The sequence below is a fragment of the Syngnathus scovelli genome, chromosome 16 (assembly GCF_024217435.2).
Source record: "Syngnathus scovelli strain Florida chromosome 16, RoL_Ssco_1.2, whole genome shotgun sequence".
Classification (NCBI taxonomy): domain Eukaryota; kingdom Metazoa; phylum Chordata; class Actinopteri; order Syngnathiformes; family Syngnathidae; genus Syngnathus; species Syngnathus scovelli.
Genome location: NC_090862.1, coordinates 6412897 through 6435691, shown reverse-complemented (window position 1 = coordinate 6435691; position 22795 = coordinate 6412897). Strand labels below are relative to the sequence as shown.

The 22795-nt window shown below is 43.6% G+C and overlaps 2 protein-coding genes across 8 annotated transcripts; one reads left to right on the top strand and one right to left on the bottom strand.

Moving 5' to 3' along the window:
* Positions 1-2636: 2636 nt before the first annotated feature.
* Positions 2637-9831, bottom strand: stk17al (serine/threonine kinase 17a like). Its single transcript, XM_049745579.2, has 7 exons — positions 9529-9831; positions 7309-7521; positions 5261-5405; positions 4634-4760; positions 4459-4507; positions 4195-4374; positions 2637-3798 (listed from the first exon to the last, which is right to left on the bottom strand). The coding sequence occupies exons 1-7, from the start codon at positions 9645-9647 to the stop codon at positions 3504-3506; spliced, it is 1128 nt and encodes a 375-aa protein (XP_049601536.1). The 5' UTR covers positions 9648-9831; the 3' UTR covers positions 2637-3503.
* On the top strand, positions 5322-22366 carry hsd17b1 (hydroxysteroid (17-beta) dehydrogenase 1). Of its 7 annotated transcripts, none has more exons than XM_049745589.1 (10): positions 5322-5463; positions 8003-8102; positions 11733-11803; positions 19528-19647; positions 20446-20854; positions 20998-21159; positions 21239-21418; positions 21476-21569; positions 21641-21824; positions 21976-22366. In XM_049745589.1, the coding sequence occupies exons 5-10, from the start codon at positions 20758-20760 to the stop codon at positions 22129-22131; spliced, it is 873 nt and encodes a 290-aa protein (XP_049601546.1). In that variant the 5' UTR covers positions 5322-5463; positions 8003-8102; positions 11733-11803; positions 19528-19647; positions 20446-20757; the 3' UTR covers positions 22132-22366. The 7 variants fall into 7 exon arrangements, with proteins under 7 accessions (XP_049601546.1, XP_068509401.1, XP_049601547.1 ...); XM_068653300.1 differs by adding an exon at positions 10375-10552 and having other exon boundaries at positions 19528-20854; XM_049745590.1 differs by lacking the exon at positions 20446-20854.
* Positions 22367-22795: the final 429 nt, after the last annotated feature.

Here is a 22795-nt window from a genome sequence, read left to right as displayed (position 1 = left end):
CAAAATGCACTTTAGTTGGACCGAACAGCATCTTGAAAGAATGTTGGCGTCCCTCTTAATAAGCTTTTAGTTTTATTTCTTTTTCTACTACCTTTTTCCACTTTCTGAAAAATAATACAGTTGCAGGACAGTTTAAGCCAAAAAAAGAAATGGTCCCGAACTGCTTCTTTTTAGGTCGCTGATGTCACCCTGGGGTTTCTTGGGAAGGTTCAAGCTGTTGACACGGGCCAAGCATTCAAACGGAAGCGCCTCGATTGTGGCGATAACATACTTGTATGCAACCTGCCTGACCTCTACCATTGTTTGTGGGCTGCTATTTTGGCCAGGAAGTGGTGACTGTGCAGGGGGGGGTGGCGGTGGCGTGTTCGCATGCACCGAGTTCAGCCATCATACCTCTGCAAAGCATCTTGTATAAGAGGTCAACAATGCGTGATGGCAATTCCAGTCCCGAAGGAAAACTTCCAAGAATTTCCGGGACAAATTAGTGTCGCTTTAATCCTTTATCGCTACATTCTTACAGGTGTGTCAGAAAACTTCCAGGACTGTTATGCACACACATGCTTTGTTTTGTGTCCTGTCACTTGGTTTGACTTCTCCAGGGCAGCTTCAAATGTTTTATTTTTGTACTTTTGGAATGTGACGCCCTTTTTAGTCCTAAAAAAAGGAACCTTAAGTTGACATGGAATCATGTACAGTGCGGCAACGTCAAGTCTAGTGCATGGTGTGAGTGAGCATGCAAGCATGTGCTTCCAATAACTACTTAATCCAGTAGTAAGTAAAAACCATGAGCGAATCCAGACCGCAAGAACCCTTTCACTTTTAGTCTGGATAACTTTGTTGTCATTTGTAGTGAGTTGGAGATTTATTCGAATGCGGTCAGACAGAACCTGACTTGAGATGAGATAGACAAAGAGAAAATAAAAAGCAATAACAACAGCACAGCCAGCGTTATGATTGAAACTACCGTATTTTCCGCACTATAAGGCGCACTGGATTATAAGGCGCACCTTCAATGAATGGCCCGTTTTAAAACTTTGTCCATACATAAGGCACACCTTCAATGAATGGCTCATTTTAAAACTTTGTCCATATATAAGATATATACATTTGGCCCGCGGGCCGGACTTTGGACAAGCCTGCTGTAGTGGCTCAATATTGGTCCATATATAAGGCGTACCTGATTATAAGGCACACTGTCAGCTTTTGAGAAAATTGGAAGTTTTTAGGTGCGCCTTATAGTGTGGAAAATACGGTAGTATTTTTATGTGACCGACTTAATGCCCCCTCTCAGATGTGTTCTGGCGCCAAAACTGCCAGCATCCTTAAAGTTCTAATCCGAGAATCATTTCTAGGACAGGACAGTCCTGAGCCAATTGATGCTATCAGTGTGATGCTGGAGTGTTTTGCCGTACCGATCACCCATCCCAACTAGCATCAGGGCCCACAACTTCATTCCTTGACCCGAACATATCACCTATTGTGTTCTTGTTTTTCGTCATCCACCCCCCCACAAGCCAAAAATGCCGAGGGAGGAAGTGGCAGCCGCAGACCGAAAACAGGCCGCGCTCGGTCGGCCTTTGTTGCAAAGGCTTTTGTTGTTGTTCGTTGGTTTCCAGGGACAAAATAAATAACTGAGACTAACCAAAGGCATTCGCCCGCCTCCCTTTCCGCCCTCGCCATGAGAAACACATTACCGGCAGTTTACGAGTGTTGAGCCATTCTGCTGTTTCTCCTTTTGAGAGACGACCCCCCCCCAATCCTCATTCCGCTCGAAATCCAAGAGACAATAGTGGTATTTATTTACAGTATTTTCTTTGATGAGATTTCCGTGTTTTGCTGCAGTTTGAGCTTACGCGGCACCGAAAAGCTGGAGGTCACCGGGCGGAATGTAGCAGGAGACAGCCAAGAGGTCAGAGCATCACCCCGATGCATTCCACAGGGATGAAGCCAGCAGGATTTGATTAGCTGTACATCTTCATATATGGAAGATGATCTGCAGGTCATAGGATGGTGCATTTTTTTTTTTACCCCCCCAAAGCATTATTGTGAATTTAAGCAGAAAGGAATGTCCGTATTATGTAAGGTGCAAGAACTGCGGTATAATTGAAGTGGTTGAAAAAGAGGCCAAAGTGAAACAAGATGGGGATGACTTAAACTAGAAAATTACACTGGTTATATTTTAATTAAAGGTGGCTTTGAGGCTCTAAACATTTCTGACACTTCTAAAAAATTACTTTACTTCTGCTTTTTGAGATTTGTATCTTTTGTTTTTAAGTTGGACCTATAAAAACTTGCGTAATACAGCTTTTGCCATGCTTTGTTATTATAGCTGACCTTTAAAAAAAGTCACCTGTTCCTCATCTTAATTCATAAATGCATATTACTAAATATATATTTCAAAGCTGATGTGCTAGAGAAAAAATAGAGGCAGATTCAGAATCAGACCGAAATAATAATTTAGAAAAGGTAACTTGATTACAAAGGTTTCTTAGCTTTGTTGGGGTTTTGGTTTGTTAGTTCAATCAATGTGGTGTTTTTTTTTAAATATAGTTTACAAAAAGTGTATTGTGGCTTTTTTATGGAATATTTCTGATGATTTATTTTCAAGGTGGAAAAAATGCACGTAGTCGTAAGAGTTGATACAAAATGTACATGTATTTCTCTGCAATAACAATAACATTTATTCGACTTTAAACAAACAAAAAAAAAAGTCCATGAGGACAAGTGCAAAACTGGCTGAAATCCACAAGCAAAAGGCATCATTAATAACAACGGAAAACAAATAAAAAGATAACATTGAAAAAGCCAAACATGTTAGCAACCAAATTGATCCACGGACGGACGGGCGAGAAAGACTTCGGTTTATTGGTGGAAATATTACGTCGTCTTGCTCCCTTCCCGAGCGTTGTGTATTGTACGACTCTTCTTTGGTTACCGTTTCAGCCTCCATCAGTTATTTTCAAAATCTTGCTGCATTCTTGAAGTACATATTGTTAAAAAAAATAAAAATTAAAAACAAAAAGGTGCGAAGACTTGTGCAAACGCCAAAAGAACAATATGAATACATCGTGGCACTTTTACCATATGTACAGTAGGTTCGGGCTGTACGATTACGTGAAAAGTCCTTTTTAACTAAATGAGATTTTTTTTGTAAAAATAAAATAAAATAAAAGTGCTCAAAATTGTATTGAAAAAATGAGAATGCTGACTCAGACTGACAGTAGAGGCAAATGTAACTTAAATAAACATTATAAAAAAAAAAAAAGACTTCTTTTGCGCTAAGCTCACTTTAAAATGTCCTAACATTATTTTCCCATTCCTCCTTCACCAAAAACTCATTGTAGATGGATGGACGTCCGGAACCAGTTTGGGTTACTTCTTGCGACCCAATTCGGTTTGGGGAAACTAGTTCTGTTTAAAACGAGGAACCCGTCTTCTTCATTCTCGTCGTTTCCCCGACTGAGTCCAAACGTGCGTCTCTAAAGGGCGTCTCTGTTTGTCCTTCAGCAGATGAGCTCTTGCTGTATTTCGGGCCGAGGGACGAAGGGCGGCTCGGTGAAGGAGAACGAGCCGCACCCCGTCTTCAGCTCGCCCTGGCACGGGCACGCCAGGTACGAACCCATCAGGCCCAGTTCCGGGGACGGCGCCGGGCTCTCGGGCTCCGACTCCTCGGACTGGCTGCTGTCGCCAGTGTCGGGTTCGTCCAAGGACGACAAAGACGGCGTGGGGTGGAGTTGCACGAGGGGGTGGGGGTTCAGCCAAGGGTGGCTCAGACATTCCTCCGCCGTGGCTCTCTTCCTAAAAACACAACAACATCACAGATGAGTAAAAATTCTTTTTTTTTTACATAACCAAAATGGAACAAAAAAAAAAAACAGCTTTTACAGGGAAAATGTTCCCATCATTTAATCTCAGAGAATAGATTGCTTGTTATTCTTTTTCTTCAGCCACAGTTTTTATTGGATTCATGTTGAATAAATCAGAACGCTTCTGCTGGGGGGATGACGACTCAAGTGACTGGACCCAAATGACTCATGCGTCTGTTTTGAAGTTATCGCAACAGAAATACGTACTACAAAATTAAGTCACAACTTGCGCAAGAGGAAACCGATTTTTGCCTTATGTGCGCATTTCAGACGCGTTTGCGGCCTGACTTACATCCTGAATGTCATCTCGTGTCTACGTTAACCTCACCTGGGGTTTTTCACCAACAGGGACTTGATGAAGTCGACAGCCGGCGGCGAGACGTCCTGGAAGGTGTCGTGCGAGTACTCCACGCTGACCTGAGAGATGTTGAGAAACGTCTCTTGCTTATCTTCTCCCAGGAAGGGCGACTCTCCGGTCAGCATGACGTAGGTCAGAACCCCGATGCTCCTGATTGCGTGAGAAGACAGATGACTGTCAGCTTTGTGACGCGTTTTTAGCCTTGATGGGGGAGGAGCTACGAAGTACACTCACCACATGTCTGTTGCAGTGGTGATGGGTTCGTAGCTGAGAATCTCTGGTGCTAGAACACAAATGATCTTGATTAGCCAATGGCTAATAATATTTTTGAGGGTATGTGAATGCACATATGCATTTTACCCCCCCACAAATGTGTGATGTGACTGTGGAGGGAAGTATCGAGACTCACCAACATACTCCGGAGTACCCAGAATCTCCCGGACTTCGCTAATGCTGTCCACGCGTCTGGACAGGCCGAAGTCCACAATCCGGATGTCACCCAGTGGCCTGGCGCTCGTCAGCAAGATGTTCTGTGGCTGCGGGATTGGAGAGACTGAGGTTACGCAAGCGCCAAACTCGGTAGCGGATGGGATTTGGCGCTTGGGTTGAGATGAAAAGCACCCCCCCCCCGGAGGATTTGAAAGTCGTCAGTCGGCATCTCGCCGAGCGTCTGATCTTAGCTAAGCCAATCAGGGAGAACGGGGTCGCACATCGCATCCAATGACTAAGTTGTTGCGGCGCACAATGGCTTGGACTAATTCCAGATTTGCTTGGGAACCGAATCCCCCGACACCCCAATCGTGGACCCATTAGGGATTACTTTTATCAAGATGACATGTTTTCTGGTGGAGGAACCGGATACTTAAGGACAATAACCCATCAAAAAAAATGAAAGCCTTTAAGTAATATTCTTCATCTAGTCCCCCCCCCCCCCCCCCCCCCCCCCCCCCATGGGAACTAGGCTGTGTGCCGGAGTTACATAACAAGCAAAATACCGCCGCCACCTTCAGGGCATCGACCATATAGTGCCTCTTACCTTCAGATCCAGATGCACCACATTACTGTGATGCAAGAAGGCCACCCCCATCAGGATCTGCCGGGCCAGCCGGATGACGTCTTTCTCCGTGAAAGCGTCGTCGTTGTCGGCGACGCACTGGTCAAAGATCTCGCCGCCGGCAGCGCTGAGAAAACAACAGGGAGGGAAAAACTGAGTCGGCAGAAGACTTTAGAATACGAGAGGTATTATGGATAAAATATAAATATATAAATGTATATCCCTTTCCTTCAAAGGGACAAAAGCCATTTCACCCTGTCAAAGTAATTGAGGACAACCAACCGAAACCCAATCTCATGTTTGATTTTCATCGTTGCATAACGCCACGTCTCTGTGTACTTTGGCTTGATAACAGGTCCATATCTGGGCTAATGGTAGCCACTTCATTTCTGTGAGTTGGCATGTTTAGATAAGGAGCGAAACCCGGGTTGACTTGACTGTTATATGGGTCAATTTACCATAGCTGCAAAACATTGTGTTCTATAGCTTCAAAATGCAATCAGGCCATCTCTAAATGGAGCGAAATATCTGATACGGTTTTGGATATCTGCATTTGTATCGCTTAATAGGCATCAAATGCGAATTAGAAACTGCAGTGTAGCATAAGTGATATCAAAGTTCTAGAAAATCTCGGTAGCGAGATCCTTTGATACAACGAGGTCAACCCACCGAAAAACTGGAAGCATGTGCGGAGGATTTAAACGGTTACACGTGCTTTTTATCTTTCGGAGGAATCGTCGTGAGGGGGTTACGTAACGACGTCGGCCTCCCCGACGCTGCGTCCACGACCGGTTTCAGCTGTGCAAACAGCGCCAATGTTTTGCTGGATTTGGGTTAGGGGATCTGATCCACTTTGTTGTGATCCCTCCAGCTTGGCTCTGCGTTTACGGTTAAATTTCAGAATTTTCCCCCCTTTTCGTTAGCAATTGAATTTATTAAAACGATTAGCCTGAGTCATCATGGAAGCGCTATAAGAGAAATATGTTTTTCCGCCTCAGTTTCACATTTTATAAAACAGTTAAGACAGTAAACGTCTGTGTTCATCAAGAAGATTATTAGATCTTTCCAGAGAGCAAACGCTCTCACGATTTGAGATGTTCCCCCCCGTACGGCAAGCAGCCAGATTAAAGCCCGCGGTTGACCACATGGGGGAATGGATGAGGTCGGATCAGCCTTAAATCTCCGAGTAAGTGGCTATTAAACACGAGGGTGGGGGGACTGTCCGGTCCAGTAAGTTTTAGGACCTCCGGGTTGCTGCCCGATTTTAAAAAAAGATCAGTGAGGTCATCGGAGCTTCGGCCAAGTGTAGACGATGCAAGATTGGAAAAGCAAATGGGGGGAGGACAGAGGGGGGTGTTTTTCAAAATGTAAATAAATGAAAACAGGAAATTAAAAGATAACTTTCAAATCACGTCCTAGCCAGGATAAACTAAAAATCCTCACGATAGTTCAGAAGATTCAAACTACCCAGGCTACTCTTTTTTCTTTTTTTTTTTTTTTTTTTGGTGGGGGTTGTGGTAAACTACTGACTGCAGCTGCACGTGAAGCGCTGCGAAACTCGCGTCGACTTCACAGACAAGACTGCGGATGTGGTTGCGGCTATGACAAAAATGTGTGACAGCGTGTGTGCGAGTGTCTTTGGGGGCCGGCGCGCCACTTTTAGCAGCTTTGCTTTGTGCCGCTTCACGGGAAATGGAAAAAAAAAAAAGTTAGTGCAAATGCTGCTGTGAAGCTGACCTGCGGTGCCGCTTCCCGCATTTGCATTTCGTGACAACGCCGCTCCGCCTAACATAGCGACAAAGCCGCAACGAGACTACTTAGCGTTTTCAACCACACGGGTTGTTTACGAACGTGGTTCAATTTCCTGTAAGCGTGTAAAGGTATTCCGCAAACTAATCCCTCACACACTTAAGTGACGACCCACATTTTGTTGCTCATTTGTATAACCGCCATATTTCAAAGCTAGAATTTCCAAGTTACAAGCAAATCCTTTTGAACCCACTTTAATTCTGCGAGCTTTTCATTCTTACCATTCCAACACCAGGACGATCTCGGTGGCCGTCTCGTAGACTTCGTGCAAGGCCACCACGTACGGGTTGCACTTGGCCAGCTCCAACGCGGCGATCTCATTGAGGATGTCCACGCGGCAATCCTGACCCTTCCGCCGCTTGCGTAGGAACTTGGCGGCGTACTGCTTGCCCGTTGCCTTCTCCGTGCACTTCTTCACCACCGCAAATTTTCCCCTGGAGACAGACAAATCAAAAAACAATCATTACTCTCAGAAAAGTACAAGATGCCTCGAATAGCGCTAACATGCCACAATGGGGCCACACACACACACACACACACACACACACACACACACACTGACAATGACCGGCCAAGTGGTTTCATTGGACAGCACAGATGTTGCTATTGAGCTCAAATATGTGCAAAGGAAATGCCATTAGACAGTCAAAGTTTTTTTTTTTCTTCCCCCTGCTTGGAAGGTTTGACCAGGCGGCTAAGGATCCACAATACTGCGAGAAGTCAAGCAAATATTGAAGATTGCCAGTATAATATTAAAAATTATGCAATAGCGGACAACCTTGCAGATAGTAAACGAGATGCTGCCTAAATGTTCTGGGCGTTCACATGTTCATTAGTCAAAGGTCGAGATGTCCACCCCAGCACATAATGACCCCCCCCCCCCCCCTCCTTCCTCCTCTTTCTTTTTCAACACAGCTGACAGCAACATGGACAAATGGACGCCTCCACACAGAAGCCGTGACAGTCGTACCAAAACATTGCCAGTTGGTATCACGGACCACCCACCTGACCAGGGGTGAGTTTCATTGGCTCAACGTTTAGCTCCAGCTAGCATGTTTTGAAAGTGGCCACAATGTACCTGTCAGCGCGGTGCTGCTCATTTTACCCTACACCAAATCCGGCCTCGCCGTTTGTGGTCCGGAGCTTCTGGGTCATTGTGCAAAGAATGTAAAAAGGCAAAACCCCCGTCAGAGCTTTTTTCTCAAGTTAATTAGCCCCCATGGAGAAGGGGGGACATGAACTACATGTGTGATGAAAAGACGTGCTCAATGGCCAAAGAGGGCAGCGAGCGGGGGTCTTTTCAAACAGGAGTCAAAGGTCACCAAACATGGTTCTCATCCAAAAGGGGCTGTTAGACCAAAGCACATTTGTGGGATTTTTATGCAGCATTTTGTGTCCTTGCATTGTTATACTTCTGATGTCATATTTGTGAATGTTAGTGCGCGTTGTGAAAATCCATTATCATTCGGACTCTTGAGTAATGAACTAACTTCCTGCGGAATTTTGCACCATGACAAACGACAGGAAAACACGCATGCAATAGAGGCCCCAGCGGTGATGTCATCGATAATAAAGGAGCTGATGGAGTAACATTTAATATCCGGCTGCAAACAAGCTCTAATAGGCTCAACATCCCCCCCTCGTAACATCCCTATAAATCTAAATCACACACATACAGTACACACTTACAAGGGCCAATTTCAAACTGATGTCGCAGGGAGAAAATACATCGGGGGTGAGGGTTTGACATCTGTGAGGGGGGTCCTGCAAGAAATTGACATGCTCCCCTATCCCAGCTCAGGCATCCTTTTATTTCTTTATTTAGACTTTTGGTGCAGTGATGAGCTCAGATACTTCTGATGCTATTTAAAAAGCTGTGACTACACTTTCTAATGTTACCCTTGCTCACCTTATTTGCCTGTGTGCACGACAGACAGAAATATTCAAATGGTGTGAGTCAGCAGGCGCAAAGCAGAACCGTCATCGTTCTGTAAAATTAGTACGTATCAAATTACTACTTGAGGTTCGGAGTTCAATTTTCAGCTCAGGGTTTCCTTCATGTGTGGAGTTTCTCCAGGCAGGTACTCAAATGTTCTTCCCACATTCCAAAAACGTCCCTAAATTATCCTTAAGTATGCGAGTGACTGCTTGTCTTGTAAGTGCCCCTCACTTTTGGGGGGACTCGTCCGCCTCTAAGCCAGAGTATGAATGGACAAACTTGTTGCAAAAAAATAGATTCGAAAATGTTTGTACTCACACATCAGAACTTTCAAAATTACAAATCCTGCACGCGTCTCACTCACACGTGCCTGACGCAAACGAACTAATATGATTAACGCACTTTAGCTTCCAAAGCGCCGTGTGACGCGTTTCATTTGAGACTTTTTTTTTTAACGGCTCAGTGGGTACAAACAAACTATTCAATCAAAGACAGCACTTACCGGCCTAGTTCTTTGGCAGCCAGCTCGTAATTGGCCGAGAAGGGATCCGATCTTATCCTGGTGTGGACTTCTGCAATCATGCCGCTCTTGTTGTCAATCTTCGCAGCGCTGAGCATCATTAAGCAAAGTTTAAATCAACTGTCTAGGGACAAAACAAAACAAAAGTGCTGTAGGGAGATCAGGTAGAGCTGAACATGGTAATAAAATATGTCAGCATCGGACAGAGGCGTGCAAGAATAATCCAAGTTGCAAGGAATGTAACTGACTGTTGTTTAAATTGCTTTGACTTCCTCTCCTCGTTTCGGTTTAATAAACTGCTACTGCAGGCCCGCCCATGTCTGAGACGCTCCCAGTCCTGGGCCAATCAGATTGCGGGCAATAATAGAAAAGGGGCGGGGCCATGATGAGCGCTCGTTGGCCCTGTGAAACGTTCAGGTCACACGAGTTTGCAGGTAAAAACCACATTCCAAATTTTTCAGATGACTTTGTAGGCTGTGTAGTATTTTAGTAATTTAGTATCTCATGCGTAAAAAAAAAGAATAAGCTTTAGCCATCAGTCTGACTGGTACAACTATATGATAACAGAATAAACACATTTAAAAAACACATTATCAGGCTTACAGCACATAATAATACAAAATCTGGTAAATGAGAATATTTCCTTTTACCCATTTTCAATAGTGCCGGTTAACATTTGAATCGAGGTCAAAGTCTTTCATATAGACTTTCTTTGGTTAGCCCTTGCCACTAAGCACAGTTTCTTCATAAGCCATATGTGCTTTTGCCAAGTACGCTGGGTGCCTTCATCATGATCTTTTTTGCCAACTGGGCTTGGCTGTGTTGCAGCTGTGCAGGTGAGACTCGATTGTGAGAGTGCCAGCCAGAAGAATGCTGAGCATCCCGAGGCGTTGCCTGGATGAGTCAATGTGGAAAGTGATGACGATCCCCGACAGACTGGCTGTAAACGACAACTAACAGTTCACCGACAAATAGCTGCAGTCTAAGCGGTCCGGGGCGTGTCAAGGCAAGGGCAGCATTTTATTTTGAACAACAAACGACGTCAAAAACGCTGAAGTTAAGTACGTTAAATGAGGTTTTCTATGAAATCCAATCATTGTGAATATTTAACACAAGATGCCCAAAGTGGTTGGGGTCATAGATCAGGTCAAACCAAAGTAAAGAGGCCATTTTGAAAATATAGGGAGTAAAAGTAAATAGTTGACAGAAAAATACATATTGGAGTAAAGTACGGGTTCCTGAAGATTCTACTTAACTACTGTAGCAAAGTATTGGTAATTGAATCTCAAATGGCTAATTGTGCTCGCAGGTCAATGATGATTATTATGTCCGGTTAGCATAGAGCTAACCAAACTGTGTGTACTGCTGTCATGGCTCACGGTGTTGCACATTTTCTAGTGGTACGTCACATGCTACACAAAGCTGTTATGAAGCACACAAGACACAATTGTCCGTTTTTAGCCTAGCAAAGCTAATTGTGTTGCCGCCAACAGGCAGTGATGTCAAAGACTGCCATTGACGGCGGACATTCCATGAGTTCCCCCTGAGTCATTAACGCATTGCGTAACCTCTTGCACCTAAACGGTACCTCTACAGAGCCTTGACCCTTCCACCATCTTTCCTACAAGCCAGGGGTCAAAGTGCAGTCATTGGTCGACTCGCGACTATGATCCGGCACAGGAAAGCAAACCAAAACACATACCAGAGAATTATCCTGCCAGCTCGCAATTTAACTCGCATAAATGTGAGAAGTTATGTCGTGACCTTTCTGACGTGCGAGAGCAAAACAGACCTGGGTTTCGTTTGGGCCCCGTCCTGCTCAAGAATTCAACATGTGGACATGATTGAATCATACACAATGGGGATTTAGCAGCAGGTAAATGATTTGCGGTGCATTGAGTAGCTTTTTTTAGACCTAGGATAGGTGCGTGTTTTTCAAAAGAATTAATTAACAGCCACTATGTACAAATTGTGGCTTTATTCACTCGATTAAAAATACCTTTCTTGTTCTACAACTCTTCACATCTTTTGCCATGTCAGTGGAAGCAGGCCATCGAAGCGTTGAGACATATCGGTTGCCAAAACGCGTCCGTGACACGTAAATGTTCAATATTTGTCCCCCCTCGGGATTCTGCCTTTTGACCTTTTGCCTATGTAAACACACAATCTGGTTTTCTCCTTTTTAGTTTCTGTGGCCCAGTTCTAAGCAACACCGATGATGTGGGACTAATGAGGACGGCCCGAAGACGGCAAATAAGTGAGTGACGTATCCTTGTGAGGTACTTTACAAGAGCTAATGTAGAGGAAAGTCAAACAACCTCCTCTGAGTGTATTTACTTTCTTCCCGGCCTTTTCTCCTGTCCTTTTTGTTAGGAAAATTTGACCCATTTAACAGGAATTCTCCATGACAAAACCGTGGAACAGTCGAGAGTGCGAGAAAGTGATAAGATTCAAAGTCGTTGTAATCTGATCGAAATCCACTCAGTCCTTGCTAGTGTGGAGGCACTTGTCATTTACATATAAATACTACTTACAAAAATAGATGTGTTATTTTACATTTTATACTCATTTATTTTATATTAGACTGGATTGTTGAAATTAGTTGCACAAATTCTGGGTTTGTCTTTTCGCAACAACCGACAGTTAGCTATTATGGCGGTCGTTTTGCGACTTGTCATTTGTAAATCGCTATTTAGAGAGATGATTTAACGCGGGCTTACACCTCATAAAATGTAACGGTCCCCTGCCCGGGTTGATTTAAGTTGCTTAAACACGCCACCCACATCTGAAGCACTCCCAATTTCCACTTTTCCCGCCCCTTTGCCACACAACAACAACAACTCGTTGGTGGCCCGCATGGGAAAGATCAGCCTCAAACTCTAAAAGTCATTTGATGTGCACTGCTGGTATTAAAAGTTAAATTCCTAGACCCCCAAAGTGGGGAGAAAAAAACACCTAGGGGATAAAAACAAGATGTCTGATAAGCTATTTTGTGATCTTAACAGGAGCGTAATGTGTGGGCTTCAAAAGAGATTTCAAGTCAGCGTTGCCTTATTAAAAAGTGACGTTTGCCTGTGGAATGTTTATACAGAGTACTAGCTAAGAGCGGATGTTGATGTACTTGCACACGGGAGCCGTAAGAAACCTGTGAATATGACTATTAATGATTTATTTAATAATTCATGGCAACTTATGCGAGATGACACCAGTGACCTTAATTAACATGATAGAAAATGGAGGCGTGGCTTTAGCTTCGCCCGCATTAGAACTGCCGTGTCCATATCGAGCTTTTTGCCGTTACCGGAAGGGCGTGATTGTTGAACGAGCGAGTGGGCGACTTTGCAGGTACAGAGATGTTTTGCCGTAACCTCACCGCAGGAATGCATGACAAGCTTCTCGTGAACTCACTTTTGCATGTCGTGACAAAGAAATAAGTGGTAAAACCAGCAGCAGGTAAAATGATTAGATTTTTTTACCCAAGTTGAAGTCAGAGCTGGGGGAAGAGTGGCTTAATAACTTTATTTTAGTTGGGAATATATATAATATTTTATAGATGAGAAATCGACTTGCAAAAATAACGAACAATAAACTTTGGAATCCATCAAGAGACAGAGCAGACCGAGGACATCACTAGAGATCAGAAGAAATCACAATGGCGGAGGAGACGAAAGCTAGAAAGAAAGCAGCAGGAAGCGGGGAAACGGATCCATTTGGAATGTCTGACTCAGGAGAGAAATGGAAAACATTTATTGAGCTGGTTGTGGTGGGAGTGTTTGGGCCTGAAGGACCGAAAGAAACATCAACTCAAGACGTGGGATGAAGTGGCTATCAAACACTGTTTCATTCTCCTGTCAAGCTCCCCAAACTAGGCTACGCAAACGTGTCATTTTAGTATCGTTTGGAATTCTACAGAACATGTCTGACGCACAATTTCCCCTCACAGTAGCCCAAGGAAATGGAAGAAATAAGCCACTGGCAAAAAAAAAAAGCGGTTGATGCAGTGAAACCTCACACTTTAATACCTTTAAATCCAAATAAGTATTAAATGTTTTGGAAGCCAAAACCAGCGCCTGGTTTTGCTTTCCAAAGTGACACCTTCTTTTTCCAACGTGCTTGCAATAGAGGCGACACTTGTTTTAAAGACACACCAGCCTTGTGTGGTCCGGTTCACTTCAAGTTAAAGCCCAGGGTCCAAATGCTGCTAATGAAGTCTTCCAAATGCTAATTTTAACGATGTACTTGCAAATACGTCGGAACATAATAGCGGCTAATGTTTTCGACAAAATCCTACTAAATCTAAACGAGGAGCGGCTGCAAAATGAGCCTCGTGATGACGTGAGGTGTCACGACCAATATGGAAAACTGGCTATTGGATCCTTTTGGAAAATGGAAGCCCTGTTACCCATCGTCACGTGTCAGCACTCCGTGGAGAATATGTACGCATTGGGGATGGAGGCGTTCCACGTGAGTTCATCTGAAGGAAAAAACAACGCCTCTGGCTAAAGGTGTCGCTAGAACAAATGCACAGAATGTACACAAGTTGTACCTTGGAGAGATGAAACAATTCGGCTGCGGTCGACCGCATCCATCATGCCTCCTCCAGCTGTCGGCCTGTGCAGCTCACTGGTTTCTGTAGGGGGGGGCAACGGCAGGTGCGTGTGTCCATATGTCACATGGCAGGGGGTCGGAGGTCATCTTGATTACCCGCTGAAGCGTGGCTTGTGTTTGTTTGATGAGTCGTCACGTAAGATTTTGGCATGAAAGAGGAAACCGGGCTCGAAAAGAGAAAACTGAATCAAGTTCTCACAGCAGAACTTCAAAACTGTAAGGCAGACGTGCTGAGCGCTCATCCAACGTTTGTAGACATGCTAACCACCGGACGAGCGTGTTGCCAGCTCATAAAATCATTAAGATGAAAAGTATTGGCGAGGAGAAATAATAACAGGACTAAGATGATTGACGAGTCAACATCAACTGGGAATGATTAGTGGAATCAGCAGGCAGATCCATCTGCGATGTGGATGCATCAGCAAGACAAATTAGCGGCGCTGTCGTGCATTATGCATGATGACAATCAGGAAATGCAAGGGGACAGCTTGCAACGCCACTCTTTGGCCCTTTGTGCCCCGACGTCAAGCCAAGGGGGGAGGAAGGTCATAGGTCAGTCAGCGGTGCAAATCCTCTTTTTTTTTTTTTTTTTACCGCAACGTCAATAGCGGTTAGCTTGAACAGTTGTTCGTGTATTTGCATATGACATCAACTTCCCGGACTACGTTTTAGACTTGCTGAACTCAAATTTTGCATGACATGCTTCCAAAGTTTCCAAGTCCTGCAGACAAAAGATTCTTTTGTCCTGATCGCCGTCGCCTCTCGGGGTCAAGCCTCTGCAGAGCGAGCGTTGTTCTCACAGGAAACGAGAGCGTCCGTGGACACAGCTGTCGGACTGTTAAGTCTCGTGAGCGTCTCGTGAGTGTCACGACGGCGAAGCTCGACCGTGCCAAGAATGTGGCACCAATATGATGGATCTCAAGGAATATTCCCCGCTGACGCAAAAAGACCGGGCCGCATGGAATCCGCTGCCACTTTGTTGCTAAACTTGAGGCAAGAGTGAGAGAAAGCAAAAGACGATACGGACAAAAGTATTTGGACAATGTGGCCTTTCCATTCTCCAGTTTAAGACGCCCAACGCTAGTGCTAGCATAGCACCTAAAACCCAATCAACAAGAATGTATGTTTATTTTACATACTGTACACCACAGGTGTCAAACTCAAGGCCCAGGGGCCAGATACGGCCCGCCACATCATTTTATTTGGCCCGCGAAGACAAATTGTGCATCAAATTCGTGTGTCATTACTAGGATTGCAAATTGTCTTCACTTTTAATCATATCTTTTTTTTTAATATTTGACCAGTTTTTACTCGTCTGATTTGAAAATGAGTTATTTGTCAGTTTGTTTTGTAGCTTTTACTGTATATAATATGAGGTGCTCATACATTTATTTGAGTTGACAGTCATAATGGCCCTCCGAAAGAAGCTACGACTACAATGCGGCCCGCGAAAAAAATGAGTTTGACACCCCTGCTGTACACCTTTGAACATTTTATCACAAACCCTTCCAGTAACTAGAATGGCATAATGATGATATAACAGTAAAAAATAAAAACTCTCCATGGCCTTACATAACTAGCTACCATCCGACCGATGACATCCTCCGCTATGAAAAATTTGCCAGGCACGCCACTCTTTGGAATGGCTTTCACATTCGCTGAACCCATCGTAAATCACCCGCCGCCATTTATCATGTACCGATACGCAACCCGTAATGGCATCTGTCACATAAACCTAAATTATAGGCTGAGAAACCCTTATGTAATTCTCAGCAGGCATGATTAATTGACAGGTTGTCCCAGAAAGCATTTCCCTGAGATTTTTTTCCGACCTTTGCTCCTTATATTTATAATCCTCAGAGGGATTTTTATTTATTTATTTGCCTTCTCCCAAAAGGACGTTTGAGAAAAGTCACCGAGACCTTCTCGGACCCTCTAGAACCAGTCAGCTCGGCCACCGAGACAGCAACTCTGGACGATTGGCCTTAAACCAGGACAAAGGTGGCATAACGTGTTATCCACGTGGCGGGCAATAAAATAGAAATGAAAGAGCCAGGCGCTGACGTGACACAATCGAGAGTCGTGCGTGATAAGCACGTATGCGAAGCCATGTCAAGTTTTTTATGAGGAAACGATGTGAAGAGATGATAAGCGCCAGATGCTTCTTAGGAATGTTGTGAATGCATCTCGCTGGGGTGGGTTGCGCTTGTGTAAATGACTAAACTTACATAATCGAGCGACTTCGACTACTGTGCGATTCGCGGAGGCCCGCAACTACTTGTTGACGTTATTTACGAGCAAAGCGACAGCAGTGGACATAAATGACAATTTACATACATTTGTTTATTGTGCTAATGGGAACAAGATGTCAGCCTGGAACTTATTTGCTAGCGGCTAAAAATAAAATGTGTTTATTAGCGTTCAGCGTATGCTCACCAGCCGTCATGTTCTGTCTTTGCGGACGTTTGAATTATTTTATATGTTGCGTCTTGTTTCCCGATGTGTCTTGCTAGTTTGCGTTTTGTTTCCACCTGTTCTTGTCAGCTTGTTTCTACCAATCAGTTCTGTCTCATTGTTTTGGGTTATTTACGTCATGCGTTCTGTTTGGTTATTTGTTATTGGTCGCATTCGTCTTCTCATGCAAACTGTTTTTTTTGTTGTTTACACCTTGTGCTACTTTCAATGTTGATTTTGGGCACATTATAAATTTAGAATTTATATTTTGCCGTGAAATTTAAAACTATGGAACTTACTCCTGCTTTCCTTGCATTTGATTCCATCTCTTGCCTTCACATTAACCTTAAAATGTGAAATAAAGCCCAACTAAAAGTAAATGCAGACTTGCAGTTAACAATTAAGTTGCGAATTATACACCATACAAAAAATTATTATTATTCATCCATAATTCACCAAAAAAACCTAACCTTAGTTTAAATTAGTTTATCACACACATTTTTAAGATTTCCTCTGATAAGATTAAAACAAAATATGAGTGTTAGTTGGCCTATTTCAGTGCATTCCTATCATGGCCCCAACAACAACAACATTGCCGAGTCATCCGAAACAAAAAACGACAACCACCGAGACTATGCCAGCAATGAAGACAGGTAACATTTCTGTTGGGGCGGCGTGCGAGACAACTATTTAGTTGAGGTAACGGCTGGGGTTAGCTGTCGACCGTGAGAGCGCGGGATTCTCCGGACTCGCGGCCCAGAGCGGCTGACAAAAGACTTTATCGGAATACGATCTAAATGCTTCCGTGGTGTCGTAGAAGAATAAAACCCGCTAGGTGGATTGTGTTCTCCACTCGTGTGAATTGAAAGCTCAGGAATGAATATGCAGGCACGGCATGAAGGAAGTGGATTCCGTTCACAGTATTGTCGAAAGTCTTCCCCTCCCCGTTGCCTTATAAAATGCAAAGTTATTTATATGGAATTTTGTGAAAGGCTTGCATAACCAAAGATTACGTGTGAATGCCAAAATAGATGCCATCGTTGAAAACCAGATTGGGTTTTGACCTGTTTTACTGACACGTTGACTTTCTTACCAAGATAGTGGTCAGTGTTGTTTTTTTTTTTTTAAACTTGTGGGCTTGAGTCTGTTTTGTGATTAAGGCCTCCATATATAAATGAACTTTACTTGACCAGACTAACCACTTGACCACTCTAACAGCACTGTACAATGAAAACAGATGTATTTAGACAGACCCCGGAGTGACTCTGAGCAGCAGAAGAGTAAAAATATTTGACAGAATCCAGAATCTCTTCAAGCCATGCAATCATTTTATCTTTCTTTAGACATTGTGGCCATTCTAACCTGCTAAGACCGTTTCGTTGTACGGCAATGAGAAGACAGGCTGGGATTTTTACATATTCAGAAATAGATGTGGGAACACGTGTGAACGATAAATGCCGCCAATTGTGGACTTGTTTTCTGAACCGTATTGTGTCTGCAAACAGACGGTATCCCGGCAACGGCCGAGAGACGGGTGGAGTAGTCGTGATTCAATGTCAAGAATGTAAAGGCGCTATCCAGCCACGTTGAAGGAGACGAACGAATGTAAACGCATTTGTGAACTCAACTCAAGGCCTTGGGGAAGAATCAACATTTAGGGAATGAAACAGTTTCAGGAAATCCGATTGTCTGGATTTGAAGCCAAAAAAAAAAGAAAATGCTGACCGTCAACTTTCAGGTCCATTCATACTTTCCACAAGTCTTCTCTTGTTTCACCCGGTGATGATTTTAGCAGGAAGCAACAAAGCCCAAAGCGCTCCTGCCGCTGAACCTTGTCTCCACGGTCAGTGTTCTTCCTGAAACGTGCCCCATTGTTGTGTGTGGAAGAACATTTCAGGGATATGTCAAGGATGCTCACGGGAGCAAATCTGTTAATGCCTTTCGCAGTACTGCGGATATTTTCTATTTTTACCATCAACATCTCGTGTAGGAGCAGCCTTAAACGCAAAGACAGTTTGTTTTGGAAATCGGTCTCAGGAGCGGAAGGGAACTCTGGTGGCTCATACGAACGAAGAACAAAAAAAACAAAAAAAAACACAAACCCAACAGATTCTAAAGAGGAGTCGAGACAAGGTCATAAACTCCGCCCCCTTACAATTAATACAAATGGGGAAAAGCTGATTTGTTGTTCTGGGGTCAAACCGACATACAACATAAATTATACAGTCCATAAATTGAGTCGTATATAAAAAGTGAGGGTGGTCTTCCGGCTTCTGGTCCAAATGACCTTCGGGGTATTCAGTCCGACGTGTCACTGTGAGTGTAATTTTGTGCGTTGGACATGTTTTTTAGTTATGTCTTGTACTGAAGATATTCTAGAAAGTACAGTACATGTCTCAAAACGAACATATTTGCTCCCTCCCACCATGGAGATAACGACATGTAGACTCAACACATCTTCATCCATTTGACTCATCCATATCACTCTGACAAGGAACATCCCGTCTCGTCTCAGCAGTTCTACAAACCTCACATTGTATTCGCCCCGACGCTATCCAGAGGCGAGATGTCACTGCTCGTTATTCACTCTCAATTCTCTGAAAGCTTCTGTTTTAGCCCCAACCCGATTCTTTACATTCCTAACAAACTCAACACCTTTTCATAGCATTAAAAAAATATTCCTGAATGACATTCCCTGGAGTTGAGAGGTTTAACGTTTCACCAGGAGGTGTTTATAGAGTATTTCCAGACCTCCACTTGGCCGTCGGGACTTAATTGACTAAATGTAGTGAGAAACCCAACTCCAGGTTAAATATTTCATGACTTGGTTCAGGCTTTACTGCATGAGTTAAAAAGTGAATGCAGGTATTATATTTTTCACCAAAGTAATTTTTCACTTTTGTTTTTGTTTGTTTTCAGATAAATAAGGTGGTAAAAAAGTCCAAGTGTCATCATGTCGCACGAAGGTGAAGAAAATAAAAGCATCTTCAGATTTAACAATGCCGAGTTTGGAATCAAGGGCTAAAAACAAATCATCAGGTAAACAAGTCAATTACCGTTTGTTACGTCGTATATTTTTAATTGCTTGACCAATTAAGTCTTTTAATAACAAATATAAAAGACATGCCGAGTGTTTTTTTTAGAAAACTGGTTAACGCCTCCTGTCAGGGAAACATGTCAGACATGCGTGTCTTATTTAAGACGTAAAACAATTACCGCACCTCTGGTGTGTTTGTACTAGCAAAGCATTTTTTTGTTGTGGAATATAATGCACCGTAATAAGTGTCTTACATAACAGCCACATTTAAGGTCCTTTTCTTCTGTATTGCCCCAAGAATTTTATTTTTCAAAAGTGTTATTCTCTGTTATGTAACAGCGGGCACTAAAAACATTTCTAAAGTGCCTCAAAAAACAACTTCAAGGTGACGCTGACGTTAGATATTTATTCAAATGCAATTTTAATCAGTACACCATTGACAGCCACATTTTTTGTGGAACAAACAAACTTTTCTGCTTTAATTCACCCTTCATCGCTCAGAATGAAAAGCCTCGAGGGGAAGATTTAAAGTGAGATTTGAATCCAGAACTGTAAGGCAGATGAGCTACGACAAGTCATCATTGTTTACTTTCAAGGATTCAAAATAGATCCCACTCGGTTTGATTGTGAGAGTGTATATTCTCTCAGAGTCGAATGGCGTAAACTCCAACTACTCTTGAACCTGAGAAGGATTAATGGGAGCAATAAAATGCTCCAATAAATTTTGCCTTGGATAAGCTGGAAAATGTTCAATGCTTTATCAAAAACAAAAACATAAATAACAATTGCATCATCTGAAGTCCCAGACACGACCTTGGCCCCCCTCAACTCGACCATTCTTTTGTTCAATGGAGCTCCCAAGAGGAAGTGTCCTTTTAAGGCGGCGTGTTTCATGACGCTCTGCTGCCCTCTTCTGGTCTTAGACACCATTACAGCTATTTACGCTTAAGCCCTTTTCCAATGCGCTTCTCATGGAAAAGGACGTGGGAAAAACAAAACAAAACGGGAGGGCTGCAGGTGCAGATAATGGGAAGATGTTTGGGGATAAAGTGGCCTTGGGAGACGAGAGCCGGGCAAAGACAACCTTCAGATGTCTCTCATAACTTGGCAACATGGACAAGAAGGTGGTTTTGATCACTGGCTGCTCATCCGGCATTGGCCTCAGCTTGGCAGTTCGTTTGGCTTCGGACCCGGAACAAACATTCAAAGGTGACGATAGTTTTTTGTTTTCTTTTACAGAGCATAAAGGTTTCAAATTTCGGAATCTAGCTTTTCATGCTCTCGTGTTTTTTCTGTAACAATCCACGAAACATGCATGTTAAGTTGATTGAGGTCTCTAAATTGTGTTCAAGTGTACGCCACCATGAGGAACCTGGCCAAGAAGGAGCGTCTTCTGGAGAGCGTCAAAGGCCTGCACAAGGACACACTGGACATTCTTCAGATGGACGTCACAGACCACCAGTCCATCCTGGATGCCAGGGACAAGGTGGCCGAGAAGCGAGTGGACATTCTTGGTGCGTCCTCGGGTGGAAGCTCAAAATTGAGGAATCAGATGTAAACTCACCTAATTGTTTTTTTGTTTTTGTTTTTCAGTCTGTAATGCCGGTGTGGGTTTGATGGGTCCCCTGGAGGCTCACTCTTTGGACTCCATGAAGCAAATTCTGGAAGTCAACCTTCTGGGCACCATCCAGACCATCAAGGCCTTTCTGCCCGGGATGAAGGCTCAGCGCGGTGGTCGTATCATGGTCACTGGCAGCGTCGGAGGCCTTCACGGTGAGGACCGATCTGAATTTCCTGCATTGGTCGTTCTGAATCAAACTTGTTCCACAGGCCTTCCATTTAACGAGGTCTACTGCGCCAGTAAATTCGCCATCGAGGGGGCGTGCGAGAGCTTGGCCGTTCTCCTGCAACATTTCAACATCTAGTCAGTGTCTGCAACACGCTACATTGTTACGTCATCTCCGGAATGTTGAGTAATTAACATCTGCGCTTCAGTGTTAGCCTGATCGAGTGCGGCCCTGTCAACACCGACTTCCTGGTAAACCTGAAGAAGGCGGAGCTTGGCGATCCGTCCCTGCAGCACGTGGACGCGCACACGCTGGACCTCTACGAGAGATACCTGCAGCATTGCAGTTATGTCTTCCAGAACGCAGCCCAGGACACAGAGGACATTGTAAAGGTGAAAGGTTGTTTTGAAGAATGGACAATTTACGAGGGTCATTGCTGAACCTGCCAGTGTCAATCAATCAAAATGACTCATGAGCTGTGAATGTCTGTTGATACTCATAACAGTGACTCAGGCCTTTTTTTTTTTTTTTTTTTTCCACCAGGTATTTTTGAATGCCATGCAGTCACCCAGCCCGGCCTTCAGGTACTTCACCAGTGGGACGGTGCCTCCTCTGACCGAGCTGAAGGTGACGCAGCCCGACGGTCTCCGGTACATCAGCGCCATGAGCAAACTCGTTTTCTCGCCCGACGAGCAATGACCTGGGCGCGTTGTCCGTCAATTTGCAGTTTGCGGAAATGAATCTGACTCATCGCTGTTGCGCAACTAGAAAGCTCGAAGTTTCCCACGAAGACAGATATTCAACATTAACTCCCTTTTCGTAAATAGTAATCAGTGATAACATTTAGAAACGTCATTGAAATTACTTTTGGTGAGATGAATGTATTTGAATGTATTTTTTTTGTTTTTGACTAAAGTTATTTGGTTATGTGGTATTTTATTCTTTATTATGACTCACAATGTACATATTTGAGTAAATGAGCCCAGTGGATGTGAAGTCCACTTTTATCACGCGACACACACACACACAACTTCCCGTCATGCATTTCCTCAAAGGTCAGTTGATCATAAACAGTTTCTTTTAAGCAGTTTTTTTCAGTACCTAACCAATTTTAAAAACTTGAGAGAAAATCAATTTCACGTTTTTTTAAGATGTACAAAATTAAAATGAAAACTAATCTTTTGAATAATCCCCCAAATATTTAACCCCCCCTCACTAATTCCGTCATGTTTTCATACTGTGCCAAATCCGACTAAATTATTGGGAGAACACCAAGTACACTAACAATTTCACAATTGTGTTACATTATTAAAACTAAGCTGCTTTTTAAAAGTGCATGGTTCAATAAAAATGATTAATCCCC